Raw genomic sequence first — 24,499 nt, 5'->3', positions numbered from 1 at the left:
TTCAATTTGGATCAAGTTTCTCACAAGTTTATACCTGTAAGTAATGACGATAATGTTGAGAAGATGATGATGATACTTATGGGTTTGTTAATCTATCAAATTTGACGTTTTGTTATTACAAAGAAAGGTGTCCTCATGTGTACCATTTCCTTTGTCATCATTCCTTATTGAATCTTAAACTGTCCTTTTGAGATAATTTTATTTCTTTTTAATAAATTCTTTAATAGCAGTGTAAACTTTCTCATGTTGGTTGTTTGAAATTTTTCCTGTATTACGCATTTTCCGTTTCTATTGTCACAGAGTTATTGAGGCCAAGGTGATCTAAAATGATTTGTAACAAGTATCATATACTCAATTTTCTAATGGGTAGAACTTTCACATTTTCATCCCCCTGACCCAGAACTAAAGTGAAAACTGAAGATACACATTACCTCTATCCTGTAGTCGGCAGGGCATGTGTGTGTGTGTGTGTGTGTGTGTGTGTGTGTGTGTGTGTATCTATTTTGGGTCACTCATTATGAGTGCCATGTTTTGGAACCTTACTTTATTTGGGAATATTTATCTTCCTTACAAGAGAGCTACATGGTATTATTTATTGAAAAGGGATATTCAAGTAGCTCTCTAGATAATAGATTAAAAGAGGCTAGGGTTAAGTGCAAAATACCATTCAGGAAGCTATTGGAGTATTCCAGCTGAGGGCTGATTCTTATTTGGACAGGGATGGGAAAGAGCAAAATGTGATGAAGTGGTTGACTTATGCATACTTTTTAAAGTATAGCTGATGGAAGTTTCTGGTGAGTTGGATGTATAGCATGAGAGAAAAAGAGGAGTCAAATATGACACTGAGTGATTTCCATAAGCAATCTGGACTATAGCCGTCACTATTGTGATAGTTAATTCCCTGGAGGAGTGGATTTAGAGAGAAATTCGATTTTGAGCAAAATATTTACTTGAAGCATTCTGAGTTTGAGATCTCCTAGAGGAGTTATTAAGCGTCTAATATGGATTTCAAGGGAAAAGTGGATGTGTATTTCCATTTGAGAGTCATCTACATGTAGGTGTTATGCAAATCCACTAGACTGAATGATATTACATGGGCAATAACTCCAGGTAAATCCGAGGTTTGAAAATCAGAATGCCCCACCATTCAATGAATGGAGAGATGAGGAGGAACTATGAAGCACACTGAGATAGAAGAACGAGCAAAGGCAGAAAAGCATCTGGAGAATTCTGAGTCCATAAGCCAAAGAAAGAGCCTGTGTCTTGAAACAGTTGTCAGTTGTACCAAATGTTGCCGCTTTGCTGAACAAATGGAGGAGAGAATTATACTTTATAGTTTGGAATATGGAGGACAGGTATAATTTTGGTGAAGTCATAGAGGCAAGTCTTTGTAGAGTGGATTTGAAAGAGCCTGGGAACAGAGAATTCAGGGTGTGAATATAGGCAACCCTTTCAAGGAGTTTATCAGGAAAGGGAACACTAAAGTTGTATCTGGAGAGAAATACTAGATCGAGGTAGGTTTTCAGTTTTTGTTGGAGTAAGTTTTATTTTCAGATAGAATATAAAGCCTATTTTTGAGGACAGAGGAATTGTGTATCAGACAGGGGCAAATGAAGATGTGGGGAGGAAATAATTCACAGTGCATAGACTGAGGGTGAACAAGAAAGGTCAGGATTTCAGGCGTACATGGAGGGGTGGTCATAAGCCTGGAATGGAGTGTTCACTCCCAGTAACCTGAAGGGAGATAGATTTAAGGAAACTAAGGACCACAGTATTAGTTAGGTTGTTAGACATGATGGCAGGATGCTGTGGAAACCCTTTCTTGATTGTTATTATTGAATAAGAATTAGAGAAGCAAGATTATCTGAGGTATGCAAGGAACCTGGCAAAAGTTTTGGAAATTTGAGGAGCAAGGAGAACTACAAAATAAATATCTAGCACTGCTGTACAGAATTGTTTCAGTGATCCAAGTTCCTTTGGAATGAAGAAATTTGTTCTAATGCTTCTAAAATTTGATACTGATATTGGGATAGTGCAATGTCTAAGAATTGAAATGTATCAACATTTGAATAGACGCAAGATGTAAGAATAGAATAGAATATATTCTAGAATATATTCTAGAATAATTTCCTCACTAAAATTCTCCCCATGGGTAGAACTCAAGAGGTTTGAATGGAATTGCCTACAAGTAAAGATCAAAAATGGGCCTGGAAGGTCCTGAGCTAATGTGAATAACCCCACACATTTTGCCATAATTCACCTCCTTATGGGCACATATTATGTATTAAATACAATTTTTTAGAAAAAAGTCAATGGTGGTTAGTTGAAACCTAATGGGAACAATATTTTTAATGGACATCTGAAGGGATAATTTATCTCTGGATGTGAATGAGGATGAGTGCAACCCAATTTAAGATAGCATTCATTCTGTTACCATATTGAAAGTTAGCATAGTACTTGGTGCTTGTTACTATAAATTGACAGTAAAACAAACATGAAATAAAAAGGAATGCAGAAAAGGGAAAAATATATCACAGAGAAATAAAGACAGGGACCCAATCAACATAACTCTGAAGCCTAATTTACCTGTGAAGTTTAAGGTATGTGGGCCGATACATTTCTTTTAAATCTTAGAATAAATTGAATTAATTTTACATATTTTGTAGTTCTCTGTTCCATGGCAACAGGTAACTAATATGCAGACATATACATGCATAAACATATATTTCATGGAAGTATTTTATTGTATTACTTTTGATCATTAGTTAAAGCAAACCAACTTGTTTGGTGTTCTTCCTTTTATGTGCTAAGGAAAAAGTGTCAAATAAGATCCTTTTGTGCGTTAGGTGAAATTACCAATACGAACACACTTGTGAAAGGCGAATTTCATATATCAAAATAAGCACACTGACAATAGCAAAATAATATGTAGAACCTCGAGAGACTTTAACCACCCACTCTTCAGTAATGGAATTTTGTATTGCTTCATGCTGCTGCTAACAAAATTTTATTTCAGATTAAAAAGCAACAAGGATGAATTAATAAAATCTAAATTTAACTTCCATCACCCAAAGTTACAATTGGATTAAATTTGAAATTTGTAGATCCTAATCTTTGAATATGTTTGCACAAAAATTGAAAAAAAAAACTAAAAAGATTGAATAAATACAGTAAAACGTTGGATTGTGAGTATACTTGTTCTGTGAGTATTCTGCAAGATGAGTAAACATTTCTAGTAAATTTTAACTTGATAAATGATCAATGTCTTGCAATATGAGTAGTACACGATGCTGAATATCACATGATCACAACTGAGCCAATGGTTCTTCTCTCTCTCTCTCTCTCTCTCTCTCGCTCCCTCCCTCCCTCCCTCCCTGCAGGATTGTGGGTGATTGTCTCCCATGTTCAGATGCTTGTTCTCAGGCCGCAGTGTTTGACACAAATCAGTGACTTTTCAGAACGCTGGAAGGAGCCCACAACTGGCACTAGTATATTTTTTGTCGCTTCAAAGCATCTATGGACAGTCCTTTGCTTTTCCATCCAAGAGGAAGCTGAGGAATGGAGCTTCTTCTAGGACTTCTTGTCCTAGTAAATTGCTTCTTTCTAGGACAGGCTGCCTGCAGATATAGACCCTTTCTTCTGCTGCCTTATTGCCATTTACATTAAATACAGTATATGACAAAAAAGAGTTTATTAATAAAGTCAACATCCATGTGAGCATATACAATGGCCTCCATGAAGAGAAAGATTCCAGTGAGTAAATAGACAGCAGTGATTCCATTAGTAATCATGAAAGTTGTCCTACACAATAACCCTCTTCTCTTGTCTCACATCAGCCATGAAGGTTTTCAAAGGCAAGTGCAGGTTAATTTACTTATTTCTCTTTATATTTTGTATTTTCTTTTTTAAAATCTGTTTTAATGTTTATTTATTTTTGAGACAGAGACAGAGTGTGAGCAGGAGAGGGACAGAGAAAGAGGGCGACACAGAATCCGAAGCAGGCTCCAGGCTATGAGCTGTCAGCACAGAGCCCAATGTGGGGCTGAAACTCAGACTGCGAGATCATGACCTGAGGGGAAGAGGGATGCTTAACCAACTGAGACACCCAGGCATCCCTATAGTTTGTATTTTCTTTATTATTTTGTATTATATTAGAGTATTATGATCATGTTTATATGAGTATTTTTGAGTTGTGGAATGAATCATCTGAGTTTCCATTATTTCTTATGGGGAATTGGCTTTGATATACAAGTGCTTTGGATTACAAGCATGTTTCTGGAACAAATTATGCTCGCAAACCAAGGTTTTACTGTAAACAGCATGTAAACTTTGGTTTCTGGACTGTTATGAACATAATTTGTTTAGAGAAATCAAACAGCTGAGGTGAATAGTGTAACAATGCAAAAAACAAACAACGTTATTGTTTTAACTTGTGAACTCTGGTAAGAGCGGAACCTTTTGGACTCATCAGAAGTATATATTACAGTAGCACATCCCTGGATTTTGCTAACAGCTATCAGCAAGGAATGAACAATAGGGGGTCCCATTTTGGTGTATTGATCAGGTGGAATAAACTCTCATATTCAGGGCACAGAATAAGGACAAATAGGATATTTAAGGCAAAATGGGACATATATATAGTTTAGTTACCACAATGAAGTGTTTCGCAATTAAAGTAGATCCAGAAATGAAGGACAAACAATATTCATGTATTTAATACAGCTTGATGTGTCAGGAAATATTCTTAATATTTGTGAATGCTATGATAAACAAAGATAAACTAGACCTGATTCCTAGATTTGAGATGTTCACAATCTAGTAGAGGTGAAAAGTATTACAATAAAATATGATAAATGTTATACTTAAATCCAATAAGTGATAAGTGCTCTATGAAGGCAGGCACCAAGTGAGAGCATAGGAGGAACTGTAAAATCTGCCTGAGAAGTTGAGCAAGGTTTCACAGATGCTGTGACATATGAACTAGTTCTTAAAAGTAAATAGATGTTTGTAAAGCAGAACAAAAGGGGAAGAAAGCATTGGCAGAGGAACGGATTATAAAATTATTGAAAGAACATGAGGATCTGTGATTAAAAGTGCCATAGACAATTTTTCTGAGAATGAAGCTGAGAACAGACAGGGCTGAGTTTTATAAAGAAAAGCCACACATGTTCTATGCAGCGTTAGTTTCTTAGGCACACAGGGCATGTGTATGTACTGATGCCTTTGGGATTAGTCCTAAATGGAGCTATGACATAAGTTAAATTGTGATTGGAAGGAAGCAATGTTTCTTAAAATCAATTTACATTAGAATTGCATAAGTCATGAGGGCACCTGGGTGGCTCAGTCAGCGGTGGTTGAGTGTCTCCTCTTGATTTCAGCTTATGTCATGATCCCAGGGCCCTGGGACAGAGCCCAAGGTGAGCATGGAACCTACTTAAGATTTCCTCTCTCTCTCCCTGTGCCTCTCCCCAGTGCTCCCTCTCTCTCTTTTTAAAATAAACTTAAAAAAGAAAGAAAGAAAGAAAGAAAGAAAGAAAGAAAGAAAGAAAGAAAGAAAGAAAGAAAGAACCGCATAAACCAGATGGTTCTATAATAAGCATGGGTGAAAACTACCTAGGGAGCCTGATAAAACCCTAGATACTGGACTACAATAAGTCTCTAATTCATGGTGTGCCCAGATAATTGGTCAGACAGTATTCTGTTTGTTTCTATGAGGGTGATTTTAAATTAACATTGAATTGGTAGACTTAAGTAAAGCTGATTGTTCTTCATAATGTGAGTCAGCCAGGCCTTATCCAATCAGTTAAAGACCTCTAAAGAAGGAAAGGCTGACCCTCCCTTGAATAAGAGAAAATTCTCTTGCCTGATTGCCTTTAAACTGAGGTAAAGACTATTTCTGGTTTTGGCTTTTAGACTTGACCTGGGACATTGGCTCTGAAGATTTTGGATTTCCCAGCCTCCATAACTGCCAATTCCTTATAATAAATCTCCTTATTGGTTCTGAATCCTTCTGGTCTTGAATCCTACTGGTTCTGTTCCTCTATTGAACCCTGACTGATACAGGTACAGCTGGACACAGAAGGCAGGCTAACCTTTACTCATCCTTCATCTCAAGACTGAATCCATGCATTTTCCTTCTCTATGAAACCTTTGCTAATTCCCCGAGAGAGCTTAAGCTACCATGACTTTATGTTTCCTAACCCCTAAAAACCTTATGGCCACAGTGATTTTCCATAATGCAATTACATATTTATCTTGTCTTCTGCATGAGATTCTTGAATTCCTCAAAAGTGAAGTAGGGTCCTCAATGTCTTTAGTGCCTAACATATGACAAGCTTAGCAAGTATCATTTATTAATACATCTGGAGTGAGTTAATTAATATGTATTTTAGGATAGAAATGATAAATTATACCATACCAAAGTACTAGAGTTCTTGCGAAGAAAGGAGAAAAATCAAGTGAAAATATGACCAAGAAAGCAGGGAGAGATCAGAAATGAAAAGTATTAGCTGGATTTTGCTATTACTAAGTTAAGACCATAATACCAGGTTCTGAAGAGTAGTGGGGACAAGCACATGCATTATCTTGAGTTTAGGCATAAACAAGGAAATGTAGGAAAACAGTAGCTATTTAGTGGAGAAAAATATATTAAGAATGATTTATTGAGGGCCCACTACTGCCACTATTCTAATAGGGAGTCACATAAGGGGAAGAGTAGGTCATGGCATGCAAGTTTGAAACAATATTTACTCTTTAGTAGAAGGAACAAGCTTTCATCTTTTTTCAGGTATTTTAGGGTCGTCATAGGCAGAATTCTAAAGATGGCAGCATGAGATTCCTGTTTCTTGGTTATTCAACCAAACATGAGTCTAGGTAAGGCTGTGTAAGGGTTTTGTTGATGTTGTTCAAGTCCCAATTCAGTTAACTTTAGAATAAAGGGATTATCTGGGTGGGCCTGACCCAATCAGGTGAACTCCTTTGAAAACAGAGTCTTTCTCCAGCTGGTAGCAAAAGAGAAAGTCAAAGAGATTCAAAACATGAAAAGGACTCAATACACTGTTGCTCCTTTGAAGAAGGTAAGGACCACATGAGAAAGAATGCAGGCAGTCTCGAGAAGAAATCTGCCCTCGCTGAGGATGGGAAGAAAATGGAAACCTCATAACTACATCCTAAGCAAGTAGACTCTGGCAACAAGAAGAATGAGATTAAAGCAGATTCTTCCCCAGCCTCCCGATAAGAACCCATCCCAGCTGACACCTGACTTGAGTCTTACTGGACCCTATACAAGGAATCTAGTGGAACCCTCCTGGACCTCTGACCTATGGAAATCATGTGATTATTTGCTACCCAAAAATAGAAATGCAATGGAAACGACTAAATAGCTATATTATGGATCATATGAATGGAAGGAATTGTTACTTGTACAGAAATATCCCACGTATTAGTGAGAAAGTACTCTTCTCCAAGAACTGTGATATGTGATGAGAATACAACTCTTTCTATTTCTCTAATCAAAGACAGCTTATTGCATTTATCTAATTCTTAGTGTCTTCTTTAAAATCATGGAGATAATCGGGGTGCCTGGGTGGCTCAGTTGGTTGAGTGTCCAACTTCAGCTCGGGTCATGATCCTGCAGTTTGTGAGTTCGAGCCCCGCTTCGGGCTCTGGGCTGACAGCTCAGAGCCTGGAGCCTGCTCCAGATTCTGTGTCCCCCTCTCTCTCAGCCCCTCCCTCGCTCTTGTTCTGTCTCTCTCTCTTTAAAATCATGGACACAGTCTTATGTCACAGAATGCATTTTTAAAATAAATAATAAAATAAACCTCAATCAGTGAAAATATCTGTCCAAAACTTGATGCAATGAACATCAGCTTCCCTAAAGGGCCATGTTAGAAAGAGCACAGCTCTCAGAACCAAACTATCTGGATTCATATTTTGTATGAGTCTCAATTTCCTTATGTATAAAGTGAAAATAATGCCTGTCCTCTCTATTTCAGCGATTTTTGTTAGGATGATGTGTCTGTGAAAGTTGACCATACAAAAGCAAGATATCTTTTAGCTATATTTAGCAGCAGTGGGGAAGGTTTTATGGACCAGACTCATGCTTTCTGCCTTTACCATGTGACTGGGCAGCTGAGTTGACCTAGAACCAAAGAAGAAAAGAGAGCAGAATCGAACACCATGTAAATAAGAGCTGCATGGCATTTGGACCCTACTTACATGTTCAGAGACCCACATGCATTTTTATGCCACCCTATACTCTCACACTGATCCCTGAGCAAGTGGCCCGTTCAGCTGAAGAAAGGGATTCTTTTTATTTTTTATGTTTTTCTGTGCACAGACGTGGTTTGCTCTCACATACTCTTAAATCCTAAATCCTGGTGCACTGCTTCATCTGCCCAGAAGGGGCATCTTTCTCTTACTTGCACAACACTTAAGGTAGGCTAAACAAAAAACAAAACACACACACACACACACACACACACACACACACACACACATATATATATTATATATATAAGCTTCTAGGGGCACCTGGGTGTCTCAGTCGCTTAAGCCTCTGATTTGATTTTGGCTCAAGTCATGATCTCAAGGTCATGAGATTGAGCCTCACGTTGGCTCTGTGCTGAGCATGGGGCCTGCCTGACAGTCTCTCTCTCTTTCTCTCTCTCTCTTTCTCTCCCTCTCTCCCTTTGCCCTTCCTCCCACTCACACAACTCTCTCTCCAAAATTTAAAACAAAACAAACAAACAAAAAGAACTTCTAAATGTCATTCCATAGAGCACTAAGCTCTTCCAAAACTTATATTAAGAAGATGTTTAGAAACCTGATTTCATTTCTGCAAAAGACAATGTCAAACAAATGAGTAAACAACAGACAAACTGGGAGAAAATATTTGTAAAATGCACATCTGATGAAGATCCCTTAAAGTTTACTTATAAGAAAACAAAACCTGATTAAAAAATGGGCCAAGGACCTTAACAGACCCCTCATCAAAGAAGACATACAGAGGGCAAATGAATGTATGAAAAGATGTTCCACATATATGTCATCAGAGAAATATAAATTAAAGCAACAATGAGATACCACTACGTACCTGACAAAAACTGGCCCAAATCCAGAAACACTGACAACAGCAAATGCTGATGAGGATGTAGACCAACAGGAACTCTCATTCATTGTTGGTGGCAATGCAAAATGGCGCAGCCACTTTGGAAAATAGTTTGTCAGTTTCTTACAAACCACATACACCCTTACCATATGATCCAGTAAATTCACTCCTTGGTAACTACCCAAAGAAATGGAAAACTTTTGTCCGTACAAAAACCTACAAATAAGTGTTTATACTGTAGTGGCTTTGTTCATGATTGCAAAAACTTGGAAACAACCAAGGTGTCCTTCAGTACCTGAATTGATACACAAACTGTGGTACATCCAGACAATGGAATGCTATTGAGTATTAAAAAGAAATGAGCTATCAAGCCATGAAAAGACATGGCAGATCCTTAAGTGTGCCTATATTACTGAGGGAAAAAGCCAATCTGAAAAGGCACCTTACTGTATGATTCAAACTCTATGACATTCCAGAAAAGGAAAAACTAAGGAGCCAATAAAAAGATCAGTGGTTACCAAAATCAGAGTAAGTAGAGATGGATAAGCAGTATACATGGAGTTTTAGTGCAGTGACAATACTACGTATGATACTATAATAATGAATACGTGCCATCATACCTTTGTCTAAACCCAGGGAATACCAAGAACGAAACACGTTAAACTATAGACTTTGCGTGATTATGACGTGTCAATGTAGGTTCATCAGTTGTGACAAATGTATCACACTGGCGGAGGATGCTGATAATGAAGGATGTCATACATGTGTAGATGTGGGGTCTATTTGGGAAATCTCTGTCCCTACCTCTCAATGTTGCTGTGGACCTACAACTGCTCTACCAAAAAACAAAGCCTTAAAACAATCCAGTTTATAAAAAGCATCGAGTACATTTCCGAAACAGAATATATTAGTAAATAGTTTGGTAATGTGGCTGAATTTAAGGTTACTGTTTACGAACAACTGTAAATGGAAGGGCCCCCAGTGATATTTAATAAGGCACTTATGACAAGTAACCAGTGAGTGCATGAATGTGCACTTCCCAAAACAGTCTCCAGTATGGGTATGAAGTCCTCACTATTTCTCACTCCTTCTACATACCCATTTATAATTAGGATTACATTATGTTTAGTAATGCTTATTGAGGTGTCCCTAAGGCTTTGAGCCTTCTAAAATTATCATCTATAAAATCCAGGATAATACAATCTATTATACTGCTTTACTTTGTAGATAGGTATTAACCGATTTCCCATATGAAGTACTAACAAATAGCAAAAAAAAAAAAAAAAAAAAAAAAAAAGAAAGAAAAAAAGCACTTACTAAATATATATTTAAGATGTTACTTAAGTAAAAATGGACATTTCTTTTGGTAATGATTGCAAATAATATAATTTTCATGGTATACATATACTCATGCACATTCATAAATTAGTTAGTTTCTACTTGATACAAATATTATTTGGACTGAGGTGAGATTTAGAAAATAAAGTATGGTTTCTGATTGAAATAATTCTGGAGTAAAACTGGAAGTTATTTTAAAGTAAGTTTCCTGTTGTTGTTTTTTTTTTTTTTCTTTTCTATAAATATCATTTTCTCCAGGGATTCTTTCCCTCCATCTTCTCTACACAGAACCTATTCCCAAAAACCACACGACCTTTTCTGAGTCTTTTCAATGTCTTCATCACTTCTTGGATGTATTAATCCATTAATTCCTTTATTTTTGCAACTGATATTGAATGAGCTCTTATCACTTGACAGTCATTTATTTGTCATTAGGTGACAAAGAACATGTAATTCCAGTCCTAGTCTGGTTATTTTGAAAATGAAAATTAACCAGAATGATCATAAATGAACCTACTCATGTATTCTTTATAACACTCATTTAAAAGTAATTAGTGAATGCTTATTTTCAAAGAGAATATTATGGTGAAGAAAATTCTCTAAATGGGAGCCACTTGAGCTAATTTTGCAGATGTAAAAACATAAAAATTCAGGCAGAATATAAAAAGCGGGGGTAGTCTAATTATTGATTGGTAACGGGGGACATTATAAAAGTGCATAAACCATAAGGAGCTATCACCCCACACCCACTAGAATGATTATAATCAAAAGATACATAACAATAAATATGGGTAATAATATAGAGAAATTGGACCCTCCTAGTGCTTTTGGGAATGTAAAATGTAGCTGCTTTAGAAAACAGGCTGGCAGTCCATCAAATAATTAAATACAGAGTTTCCATATGACTGAGCTATCTCACTTACGGGTATATACCCCAAAGAAATAAAAATGTGTCTACAAAAAACTTTCAAATGAATGTTTATAGCGGCATCTTTGATGTTAGGCAGCCGTGCAACCCACAGAACAAGCCTCACGACTAGGAGGCCAACCAAATACTCTGACTCAGGGATGGGGAAGGAGTGTCCTGTGATGTCAATCTTCAGCCAGTACGCTAGGATTAAAGTAAAAAAAAAAAAAAAAAAAGGTATGAGATTTATTCACCACATCTGACAACGAGTAACTGCCTCTAATACGTTCTATACGTATGCTCTGCTAGATGCTGGCACCACAAAGAGAAATGGTGAGAGCCCTGCACCCGAGAAAATCTCGGTAGAAATCGTCATGTACAAGTGACATCTTTTTTAGGACACATAAAGTAGTTTACCATTTTCTGAAGCAGCAACTGTGATGTTGTACCACGGAGTTTCTTCTCTATCAAGAACCTTTGTGGTTCTGATGGTTCCAGAATTGGCATCGATGTTGAAAACTCTGTCATCTTCGCCACTGTGGTCAATGAAGTATCTAGGGAAGGAAAGAGATAATCCTTCCTTTTACACAATGATATAATGAAGACAACAAAGAAAACTAAAACAAGGGCAGTATTAAACCAGATATATTCAAATAGTAAATGCACATGTTTCGTTTCTATATTTGCCTCTTGAGATTTGCCTGGCAACTTCATATTTGCATAGAGTTGACATCAATTATTTTTTTCTGTCAGCCCTTAATTAATGTTTAGTCTAATTACTAATTCAAATTGAGAGAAACACCCTTCTGAATTTCATGAATACAATGGTAGTTACTAAAAACAGAGGGATTAATAAGGGAGAGATAGATGAAAAACAGCCTCTAGGAAGTGTATAGTACCTTGGAAGAAAAAAAAAAAAACAACACTAAACTATGTTCTTTTTTTTGACAGAGAGAGAGAGAGAGAGAGAGAGAGAGAGCGAGCACATGCAGGGGCAGAGGGGGAAAGAGAGAGAGAGAATGAGTCCCAACCAGTCTCCACACTGTCAATGCAGAGCCTGATGTGGGGCTGCATCCCATGAACCATGAGACCATGACCTGAGCAGCATTTGGGAGTCAGATGCTTAACCTACAGAGCCACCCAGGCTGACGCTAAAAACTAAACCCTTAGTTAAACTTTCATTTCTATATGTACAAAATTTTTAGGATAACAGGAGATGTCAGAGATTAGTTTATACCGGAGTTTCATTATAGTTGAGATTGAAGAGAAATACATAATAAAAATGAAAACATTTCAGTTAACTACCATAGTATCTCCATCACCCAGCTACCTTGTTTAGTGAAAAAAAATGAGAAAGCAACTGAATGGGAGGTAGGTCACATTATTGGCCACAAATCATCTTCCTTCCCCAATGCATAAAAGGTTGTAGAGCTCTTTCACACTAGATTTGGTCTCCAGCTTCCTTTAGCAAATAGAGGAGCACTGAGTGTTGTAAGTGTTGAATCACTAAATTGCACAGCTGAAACTTATATTACACCGGATGTTGACTAACTGGAATTTAAGCAAAAATTTCAAAAAAAAAATCAAAAAGAAAAAAAGAAAAGAAAAGAAAAAGAATGAGTTGAAAGTGACTGTGTCCTGTTTCGTATTTGGGGCAAGATTTCCGGAGACGTGGCATATTCCTCCTTATCCTCTGCCACCGACACAAAAGGAACATGGTGGGGCTGGCTGATCCGCTGATCCCAGAAGGAAGATGAGAGACACAAAGACAAGGTTGTCCCCCTTAAGGGTATACCTGCTAGAGCAGAGCTACCTAGTAAATGAGCGGATGCAGGATTGAATGCATTGGGGTTAAAAGAGCTGGCAAACACAAGCCAGGCTAGTTACCTTGATCTTCAGCTAGCTCAGACACACACACACACACGAGAGGGCTATAAATATCTGCCCCTGAGTTTTGGAGTTTTACATTATCCAGCAACAGTTTATTAACATGAATATGAATTAAAAATATAGACAACAATCATATGTTCCAAACTATTTCTAAAACTATTTAAAGAAGAGTGTTTTCTCCTCTCCTTAAATTTCTAATACTTCCCCCTTCTTCCTTAACTTCAGTTTCAGTAACATTTCATCCAGACCTGCGGAATAAAAATGAACTGATTATGTACAAAGTACCAGGGGAAAAATATTTTCAATACAAGAAAGCAAAACGCAAGTATCCAAATTAAAGAAAGGACTTGATTTGGTTAAAAAACAATGTATGTCTCACTGGCTAGGCAGAAAGGATGAGAGGTATGTGGCTGGGGGTAGGATAAGCAATCCATGTACCGTATGGTAGATAGTTCTTACCTTTTTAAAAAGGCAATGAGGGATAGATAGATAGGTAGATAGATAGATGATAGATAGATAGATAGATAGATAGATAGATAGATAGAGAGAGATTGGTAGATATATATAGAAAGGTAGATATAGATATATATTTTTTAGGTTTACTTATTAATTTTGAGAGAGAGAGTGCACACACACATGCGCGGTGAGCAGGGGAGGGGCAGGGAGAAAGGGAGAGAGAATCCCAAGCAGGAAGCAGTCAGCAGGAGCCCAATGCAGGGCGTGATCTCACAAACCCTGAGATCATGACCTGAGCCAAAACCAAGAGTCAGACTCTCAACCGACTGAGCCACCCAGGCACCCAAAAGGGGAATTGTTAAACAAAGGATATCATGCACCTATTTATGTACTGGAAAAATCATAGTGGCTACTTCGACTCTTAGATTGCAGAAAGTTAACAATTCAGAAAAGAAATAATGTTGTCTTGGACAAAGGTGAAAAGGGAAGAAAATGGAAAGAACTGTATAAAATAATGTTATGTATTGGGCACAGACTATAGAATTTTTATTGGAAGAGCAATGACTTACAAATGACTTGTTTTTCATGTGGTAGCGGTGGTGGTGATGGTGTGCGTGTGTTTGATCTAACATGTAATTGATAAGCCTATTTATGGAGGTGGATAGAGTAGGGGGGCAAATAACTCCCTTTGGGAGAAAAAGAATTTGGGAGAAATCAATGATTTTGACATGCTATGCCTTAGAAGTCAAGTAGATAAACGTGTGGAATAAAAACAGAGAATTGGATATGAGTGTGGAGTTCAAGTGTGTTTTCTGAATAGGAAATATCCATTTGAGATATATAAGCCTAAATTGAAGCCTAATTTAATCCTGGGAACAGTATAATTTCATCTGGGAGAGAACTGTAGGAGAAACGTTAAGTGAAGTATTGAGCACTACAGCACCCAAACTTTTGGGCTTAAGGCAGCCCAGCATCTGTACATGAGCAGGTGTTAGCAAAAGGAGAGGAACAGTCTAGGGGAAGAGACTAAGTGGGAATGGGGTGGCACAGAAGCCAAGAAAGGAAGGTATTTTAAGTGAACAATTAGAGTGAATTCTATTAAGAGGCCAAGTGAGGTTAGTAAGGGTTGATTGGATTTTGAAAGATGGGCATCATTAGTTAACTTGAAAAGAATATCTTCAATAAAATATAAAGTATGTTTTTTTTTTAAACAGTGGACTCAAGAGGATACTGAATGTGAACATATGAAGCCCCACAGTCACGATACTTTACTGGATACCGTCACCCAAGAATAGAGATCAGAGAAAGTGCTGCCATATATCATCAGAGAAGTGGTTCAATATTTTTTTTTTTCTGTTATTGGGGATATTAAGCACTGTCTTTGCTGAAGGTAATGATCCTTTTAAAGAGTGAAATACCTAAAATGGTAAAATTTATGAGAAGGTGAGCAGGATTGGGTTCCAGAGAACAAATACAAGGATTTCCATCGAAAGTAACAGAGACACTTCTTCCCTTTTAGCATGAGGGAAATCTCAGAAGTTTGGTAAATACATAGGCTAGATGATTGTGATGGTGGAAATATTTCAAAATTCACCATAGTTTCTGGACCAGAGTATAAATGTTGAAATACAACTCCATGCCTTTAATAGGTGTAATGTATGTAATGTAATATAACAGAATATGTAGAATTTAAGGCAAAGGTGTGAACCTTGTAACAACCTGTGGATAATCCTGCACACACATTATAGAAGATTAATAGATCATGCAAATCAAAACTGTAGACCATCCTAAGAACACTAAAAGAGCCAGAATATAACCCTTGTAGACTATGTTATCAAAGCAAGAAATAGACCATTTTGCATTGACTGTTCTGATAATAACTACATGTTAATTGAAGAAAGTTCAACATAATGAAGGCATTTAAACATGAAGAACAGGTGAAAAGCAAAACTGATTTCAGAGAAAAGGTACGAAATCCAGATGCTACAGAACAGTGGGGAAGGGCGATGTCATTGGGCTTTCCCAAAACATTAGGTCATGGTACACTGAAACTGATTTTGACTTGCATTCACATCACAAAAAATTCTCATAATATTCTTTGTCCAGAGGCCTGATGCTGAGGATGAGGGCTGGATTGCTTAGAAGTGAGAAGTCTTGTCACGGGAAAGGAATAACTTTTTTAAAAATGTAATCGGTTGGAAATCTGGGTTATTACATCATCTAAAGTTAGTTGTCATTAACCTGTCTTGAAGATACTTTCCATGTTTAGATACCCTAAAAACAGTGATTTCTGTATTGGAAAGTCAGACCTAAAATTAAAACATATTCAATTGCAAAGTTTTCTGCAAAGCTCAGATTACATTGTTATCAACACATCCCTATGAAATATTGGAGAACATGCCCCATCTTAGAAATCTGATCACTTCAGGGGCACCTGGGTGGCTCAGTCGGTTAAGCATCCGACTTGGGCTCAGGTCATGATCTCACCATTTGTGGGTTTGAGCCCCGCGTCAGGCTCTGTGCTGACAGCTCGGAGCCTGGAGCCTGCTTCAGATTCTGTGTCTCCCTCTCCCTCTGCCCCTCCCCGGTCCACGCTCTGACTCTCTCTGACTTTCAATAATAAGTAAACATTAAAAAACAATTAAAAACAAACAAACAAAAAAGGAAATCTGGTCACTTCAGAGCTGAGCCGTCAGTCTGGGGAAAAAAAATTGGATTCCTGTTTCTAAGCTAAATTAAGACTATGAAATGCATTGTCTCAGTATCAGGATAATCTGTTCTCTTTTAGAGCTTTGTAATGTAAATGCTAGCATTAGTGATTAAATACTTTCAGAATAAATATGCCCTTTAGCTGAATTAAATATATACATAAATATATTTAAATATATATATATATATATACACATATAAATATACATACATTTATATATATAAATATATATAAATAAATATACATATAAATATACATATATTTATATATAAGCATATGCATATTTATATGCATATATATATATTTAACTTTTATTTCAAATGGTAGGTAAAATGCTAGGTATGTGTCTTCAGTCTCATGTTATTTACTTCGTAGCTTTCTATGTGTCCTGACTCTCTTGAGAAATCTACAGTATAAGGGCTAGATATTAGGGGATGCTTGGATGTAGAGTCTTGTATGTGGAGTTGCAATTGAATTTCAACTCAAGTAGAACTAAATAGTTCTGCTTTATTCTAGCCTTGGATTTCTTCCTGGCCACACAAATACAAGCTCAGGAAAAAAAAGGAAAATGTGAGAAAAAAATAAACGATTTACAACTATTTGGGGGATTAAATGTAGAATCATTCAGTGCTAATTATATAAAATTAAGAAGTCACATGGGTCCACAAAACTGTTTACCAAACAAATAAAAATAGATGAAAATATTCTCAGTAGGTAACTTTTAAAAATATTTTCATAACAACATCCGCTTGTTTCCTTTTACAAACCTCTAAAAAGTCAACACAGCATCTTAATACTTTATGACCTCATATATAAATATTCAGGTGTTTTTCAATGCTAATGTTAATTTGGCATTTTCAGGGATATCCAGCAAACAGAAAATCAAGTAGCCATTTGTGTAGATGATGTAAATTCTAAATTGGGATTAATGATAAAACTTGAGAAATTGAAGTTCTGAGAAGTATTTTTTTTAATATTCTAGTCCATTGGTATAATAAAGTAACCAGTGTAAACTGAGACAAGAGTATATGTAACTTGGCAAGATGTTTAAATATATTTTTCTTCAAATTCTACTTTCTCTCTTCATCTAAGACTATACCAAGATGATATATTTAAGACTTGAAGGAAACACACATATACGAGTTATTTACAAAAGCTATCTAAAAAGAGGTAAAGAAAGGTCACATTCATGGAGCTTTCATGGTGTACCATATTGTGCTTTAAGTGTTAGTTCACTGCAAACTGAAAACAGTTTGCATGAGATGGGTACTATTAATAGCCCTTTTTTTACAGAGGAAGAAACTGAGGTATGGAGTGATGAAGAATTTTATCCAACATCAAGGAGCTAGGTAGGGCAAGAGATTAAAATAGAATATAAGTGCATTAAGTAATATTTGCAAGCTCCCTTTAAAAACTAAGTAGGCAATATTTAAGGCTTTATTCATTCAAAAATATTTCTTTGAAGGAGTACAAGAAAGGAATGAGGGATATTCAAAGAGAGGAAATAAGAACTGGGAATTACTTAGACATGATTTAGTTAAGCAAACAGACAAGAAAAGGAAAAGAAATTATTTGCAAACTAACATGATTGATGCTCAGAGTTTAAAATCAGACAGAATAGTAAAATTCTAAGCAATACAAGACTTTAGACATGGTTTTGATCAGTCTTGAAGGGTAAGCATTAGGGAGAGGTACATTATGGATCATCGAGAAAGTACAAAATTTAAAACTAAGAGAAAGAGAGACACAGTGAGATATCTTAGTTCTGGTTGCAAAACTGGGTGGCACTTTTCAGACCACTATTCTTCTGGTATTGGCTACTGGCCTAGCAAGAGAAAAAGAAAAAGAGAAGCTTCCTACTGTCACTTGTAGATACTATAAAGAAAGAAGTTCTTTCCTTCACCCATAGATTAGTGCTCCAATCAATATTATTGCCCTTACACATAGTGTTACACTTGAGTAATAAGAGCTTACTTTAAAATAAAATATATTTGTATTTATCGCATATTTATATGATTTAATCATATCTTCAACTAAGCCGGTGAGAAAATGGAACTGCTGTCTTTGTAGCAGAGGTGACTAGAGGTGTTTGGTGGGGAAACTTCAACTCGCAGTGTATTTTTAAAGGCTAAATGAATAGATAGGCTCTTGAAGATGCACAGATAAAAAAGAAGAATGTTGTAGGGGCTTTTCCCAAGAACAAATTTCCCAATTTTCATATACCTTAGAGGCAATAACCTCTTCAGACCCCTTGAAAACATCTATATTCTTCTACTCTGTGTACAAGCTGTAGGTCCTGACCTTGATTTATTCAGAATGCAAAGATGAACTCTTTGGAAATTTGTTTCTAAAATAGATCTAGCATGTGTGAAAATGGTGATACACAGTAAGGAAATTAACACAAGTCTGGAAACCAAGTGAATGATGTTCATCAAGCTAAACTACTTTTTAGCTCTATAACTTAATGTATCACCTGTCTGAGCTTTCTTTGTAAGCAAAATGCAGATATGACCTACGTCATAATTTTATTGTGAGGATCATACAGGATAATATTTGAAACGATTTTATGTTTGAGTATCAAATGATAGGCCTCAATAGAGAAATTTCATTTGTTTTAATGCCTTTTAGGAAGGTTTTTTCTCTTGGAAACCTTGAGAAGGTTCACAAATAGGAAGTGCTTTTTTTTGTTTGTTCTTTTCTGTTTTGTTTTTTTTCTGGCAAAGTGATGTAAGCACAACAGGATCTGAATAAGGATTATTATTGAATGAAGAAGTTCCTCCGCATAAATAGCAATAACTACTGTTTGTTTCTAAAAGATCTATCGGAAAATTAAATTATTCGTAATTTCTTAGTGCACATGAGTCATTTTATTTGGAAACTATATGAGAGCAAAGCTCTTTTTTCTTTCACCCATAGTAGCATAGGTGTATGACTTTGCCTCGTAAGTGAATGAATAAACTAACCAAACTAACCGATTATTCAACAATATTAAGAAGACCCCGTTAATACCTAAAGTGAAATTAACTAAGGTATTCCATAGGAGTCTTTACTTCTTTTATATACATTTGGTAGAAATAATCAGTCTAATGCGTCATCATATTTTACTTATCTAGAGCAGTATGTTTTCATATAGAGATAATTTTTTATGGATTCCTAATATCCTTTATATATACATTTGAAATTTGTTAGAATCATTCAGGAAACAAACAACTTTTTTTTTATAAGAATGAGAGCTTAATTTATTTTCCTCTGTGATCGAGAGATATCTAAATACTGATAAAAGGACAGATCCACTTTTACTTCCCACAGTATTTCAATGAACTCATAGTTCTGGATATTATCTCAAGCTGTAATATTGTGACACTCCATAGTATGTCTAGTTAATTCCTTGGACAAATATACAGACATATGTGGTCAAAGGGGTAGTAGGAGGGAGGAAATGTTGAGACAGATACAAGTTTTACTCTAATACGATGATTATGACACACCATTATATCCCTACCACCACTAAATGCTCACTGCATCCTGAGTGAAATTATCACCAAGAAAACATCTATATTCAATGCTACTTGTGAAATTTTATGATCAATGATCAATAAGATGCTGTCTGTGAAGAACTAGTAATCTCCTGGCTATAGACTAGAGTAAATACAATTTAAGCTTACGCCAGTAGTCCTTAAGAACCCTCTAACTGGACCAGTTCCCTAGTCAAACTTTAACTAATTTCCCCCTGGCACATAAATGGCATAGCCATAGGAGACAGGCATATGCATAGGCATAATGCACATTAGGCATAGGAGATTTTCTTGCAAAGTTGCCATCATCATGTACAATTCTGGGTTATAATTTTTATCCCTACAACTACCTTCTTTCCTGTCATACAACATATGCATCATTTCATATTTCTAGTAAATATGTATTCATGAAATAAGTAAAGAGAAAATGCATTACACTGAAATATGATGAAAGTTCATTATTCAAATTAGAATTTACGGACCAACAAATCTGCAGACAAGTTACGGCCACAGCAAACAGTGAATCTCAGTAATGATTCCTTTTATTCAAGTATTTTTTCTTAACAGAAGCAACTTTAAACAAATTACCCAGTTCGTCATCTGACACTCAATTTCCCTTTGATTATGTAGGCATAGACTCAAGATAATTATTAGTCATGTTAAAGTGCACTGGAAAGTTATTTTTCATTTCAATAATAAAATTTCGGTCCTCAGAGGCACCTATTACTTTCATTATAGTCTGTCCATTTCACTATAAGAAATTAATTTAAAACTTATGTAATGGAAATCTATTTTTACAGTGATTTACTTAGAGAAACATCAGTTGGCTTGAAGTTTAGGAGACCTCTTCCTGTTGCCATATTTTAGATACTTCTAGATACAGAATGTGAGTGGTAAAGCAAATTTATTTAAGATTTTGCCTCCCCAACAGCAGCTTTTGTAAGTTTTACTGACTATGATCAATAGATGGGATAAAGTTTAATCAATATACACCCTGTGGGATATTATAGTGATGTGGCTTCATCTTGAATTTAACCAAAAGTCACACATCTGCAGGATAGCTTAGATTCATTAAAAGATTTAAGGTTCCCGTAGCTTACTCTGGAGATACAATTTACTCCACAATCTACACATCCAGAAAATAATCTTTCTGAAAAAAAAATAAACACAAGTACCATTTGCAACTTCATAGTGTGTATTGTGATCAATAAAATGGGGAGCACATATAGCACACATATACTTTAGAAAGCTTTTTAACTTCCTTAACCAAAACTTTGATCCAATGAAACAAAACTATCTAAAGAATTAAAATCTCTGCACAAATATGATGCTTCCCTCTTTTATTCATGCCTCTACGTAACTGAGATATCAGAAATTCCAATAATCCTGAGTTTTAGAATGCTATGGAACCATGATAAGCACTTATTATTTCTTTGAAAAATTTGTATTTGGGTGTTTTGTTTCCAGTCAGTAGACTAGCACAGTGTCACTAAGCCAGGGTTTAAGTTTTCATTCCAAGGCTAAATGAGTTACACAGGCCCACCCAGAAAATAAGTTCTTCTTCTGGGGTCATGACTGTGACATGGAGTGGTTGTCACCTCAAACAAAGCTGTTAGATAAATTTGGGCCCCCAACTGGAAAAATCTGCAGGAGTCTTCTGTATCTTTATTGAAGCATGGTCAAAGTGACCACATTCTTATCCAGTCTCTGTGATTAGTTAGCTCTGTGAGTCATTCAACCTTCTTAGTCTACAGATATCTGCATCTATATAAGAACAGGGTCCCGTCAGTCATCTTTAGGTCCCGTTACATTCTCAAATGTCATATTCACATGACATTTAATGGTCAAGTTATTAGTGTAAATGTGCTAACTATATATAACGTGATATAATTATAAAACACAAGTCATGGACAAAGACTTCTGATTTAGAGTGGGAGCTTGCTTTCTCTACCTCTGCCCTGTTTGCATGAAATGTCCCTAATGAGTTGTCTTTGTATTAGAAGACTATAATAGTTTTGATGAGGGTGGATGAGGGCTTGCTATTAATGATCCAGGTAAGGTATTCTTGACTTATAATAAGCTAAAGTTTTATAAATAAATTTTGCCTGTATAATAAAAACCCATTGTATATCAGATGATATTTTTCACATGAATACATTTGTTTTTTTTTTCCATTTAATTCAGTTATTTTATTATATTTTTGTCTTTATACTGTAAACTGTAAATGATGACAACCAAATGTTCTGTGATCATTTATAGAGAAATGGTACTAGTTTTGTTTTTTTTTTTTTTTGAGCACTGAAAACATTTATTTATTTTTTTTTATTTTTTTTTATATATATGAAATTTATTGACAAATTGGTTTCCATACAACACCCAGTGCTCATCCCAAAAGGTGCCCTCCTCAATACCCATCACCCACCCTCCCCTCCCTCCCACCCCCCATCAACCCTCAGTTTGTTCTCAGTTTTTAAGAGTCTCTTATGCTTTGGCTCTCTCCCACTCTAACCTCTTTTTTTTTTTTTTTCCTTCCCCTCCCCCATGGGTTCCTGTTAAGTTTCTCAGGATCCACATAAGAGTGAAACCATGTGGTATCTGTCTTTCACATGAATACATTTGAAACACACTTTCTGCTTATTTTTCATCTTCCTTCCATGAATATGAATCCTACATGCAAGCCTCCATCAATATTTTTTTTGACTCTACTTTTCAGCTTTGCGACATGACTTTGTCATTATTTTGAAATATCTCTTATTTTTTGCTGTTATGGCATTCCAAATTAATGAAGTATTCCTAACTCCTATCTCATCACAAACTATGTGAAAATTTAGAAATGCATAGGAAAAACAAAGGCACCATTATAAGGATGCAGTAAATATACAGGAAGCGTTTGTTCACTAAAGCTAGAACTAAACTCAAAAGTGACTGAACAAACACTTCAGCTATTTTAGCAAATTTTTAAAAATTTGGCAATATTTCCAAGTCTGATCAAAATTTTCTTTTGTTTCTTATATTAGCATATAAATAGGCTATTGTTCCTAAAAAGTGTCATGCTGAGCATTTGACACAATTATGCACAATTAATATTTCCTTCTGGTTGCTTTACGGTTATTATACACAGAAAACATTAACAATTTTAACAATAAGGTAATATACAGATAAAATCAGATTATGAATCACAGTGGAAAAGAAGGAAAGTTGGGGGGACTGTCTTATTCATATAAATTTATACAAAAGCTCTTCATTCTATGAGAAATATTGAGGACTTCTGTAATTTTCTTACTGTTGCACTAGATCAAGTAGGGTATGTCTTAGACTTTACAATACGAGGAAACTCTAAAATTAAGAACAGTTTTGCTTCTGAGATGCTAAGAGTTAAAATGAGACTCGACTGTCTTCAGTATTTCTTTTCCTAGCGTGTGAAATGCATCCACACAAATACAAGATGGCAAGTACTGGAATTCAATCAATAGGCTTTCTAAACGTGTAATCATCTGCTTCCTACTTTATGATATGTGACTTCTGTAAATGCAGTTTTTGTTGTTGCTGTTATTAGTGGTAAGGTGAGATATATGGGAGGCCACATACTACTGCTTTTAAAAAAACAGGGTTTTGGGCGTAAAGTAAAACTGGATCTAAATTTGGAGTCGGCCACTTTATCACTATGTGAACTTGACCAAATGACTCAACTTTCTGAGCCCTCAATTCTTCGTCTGTAGAATGGGATGAATAACATAGACACTTTAGGTTTCTTTCAAGAGCATTTAGCATGCTACTTAAAGCCCCTGGCCCACAGATAGCAAGCAAAGAACAGTCACTATTTTTAATGTGCCATTAAAAGGTCACATGATATAAGCTCACATTTCTAGAAAGCTCTCTCACTTCTCATGTCCAACATAGGATTGTTCATCTCTCAGTAGCTATTCAAGAAATTCATAAATTCCATTTGTAATACACTGGGAAATGAGTACAGTCTGTTTAAATCAAGGGTTTCTACATTGCTAGTAAATAGCCTGGTCCCGATTCTATTTTTTTTAAAAGTGATGGTTATATTGCTGCAAATTGCACATTCTTGTTTTGAGTTAAAAGAGACAAAAGCTAGACATGGTATGTTCTTAGAAATCTGGAGAATGTTACTAATAGTTTAGAAAATGGAAACACAAAGACTGAAGTCAGGAAGCTTTTCACCAATGCCTGTAAGACTCACACTCCCTTTCATTATCAATTCTACAAACTGGGAGTTAATTGCATTTCAGGGTTCGTTGCAAGATACATCTTTTCAAAGTACTTTCCTTAATTAGTACAAACATTTGGTCCCTGAGAAAGGTGGAAGAATAGCTTGCTTTTGTGTTTGTTAATGTTTTCTGTCTTTTATTCACTGTTTACACCTAGAGGCCCATGTGAATGACACATTTTTATTAAAATAAGGAATAAATATTATGTAAATTATGCCCCCAAACAGCAGCTATGGAGTCTAATTATTTTAAGGCAGCTTTGGAAGGATTCATTTTAGTTTTCTAACCAAAACAAAGCAAAAAGAATAATGTATATGTTAATGGCTTCCTACATCTCAA

At 35.9% G+C, this 24,499-nt stretch overlaps 1 protein-coding gene across 2 annotated transcripts in view; it reads right to left on the bottom strand.

Annotated features, from left to right (window-relative positions):
* The window catches only part of CDH18 (cadherin 18), a 348,818-nt gene that overhangs the window by 50,413 nt on the left and 273,906 nt on the right, over positions 1 to 24,499 (bottom strand). For both annotated transcript variants that reach the window (XM_032594646.1, XM_032594647.1), the window contains exon 7: positions 11,772 to 11,908. In XM_032594646.1, the coding sequence (XP_032450537.1) occupies positions 11,772 to 11,908 (137 nt within the window). The remainder of the gene's footprint in view (positions 1 to 11,771; positions 11,909 to 24,499) is intronic.

Source organism: Lynx canadensis, chromosome A1 (assembly GCF_007474595.2).
Source record: "Lynx canadensis isolate LIC74 chromosome A1, mLynCan4.pri.v2, whole genome shotgun sequence".
Lineage (NCBI taxonomy): Eukaryota > Metazoa > Chordata > Mammalia > Carnivora > Felidae > Lynx > Lynx canadensis.
Note: the sequence above shows the minus strand (reverse complement) of the source record. Positions and strands in the feature narration are given on the sequence as shown.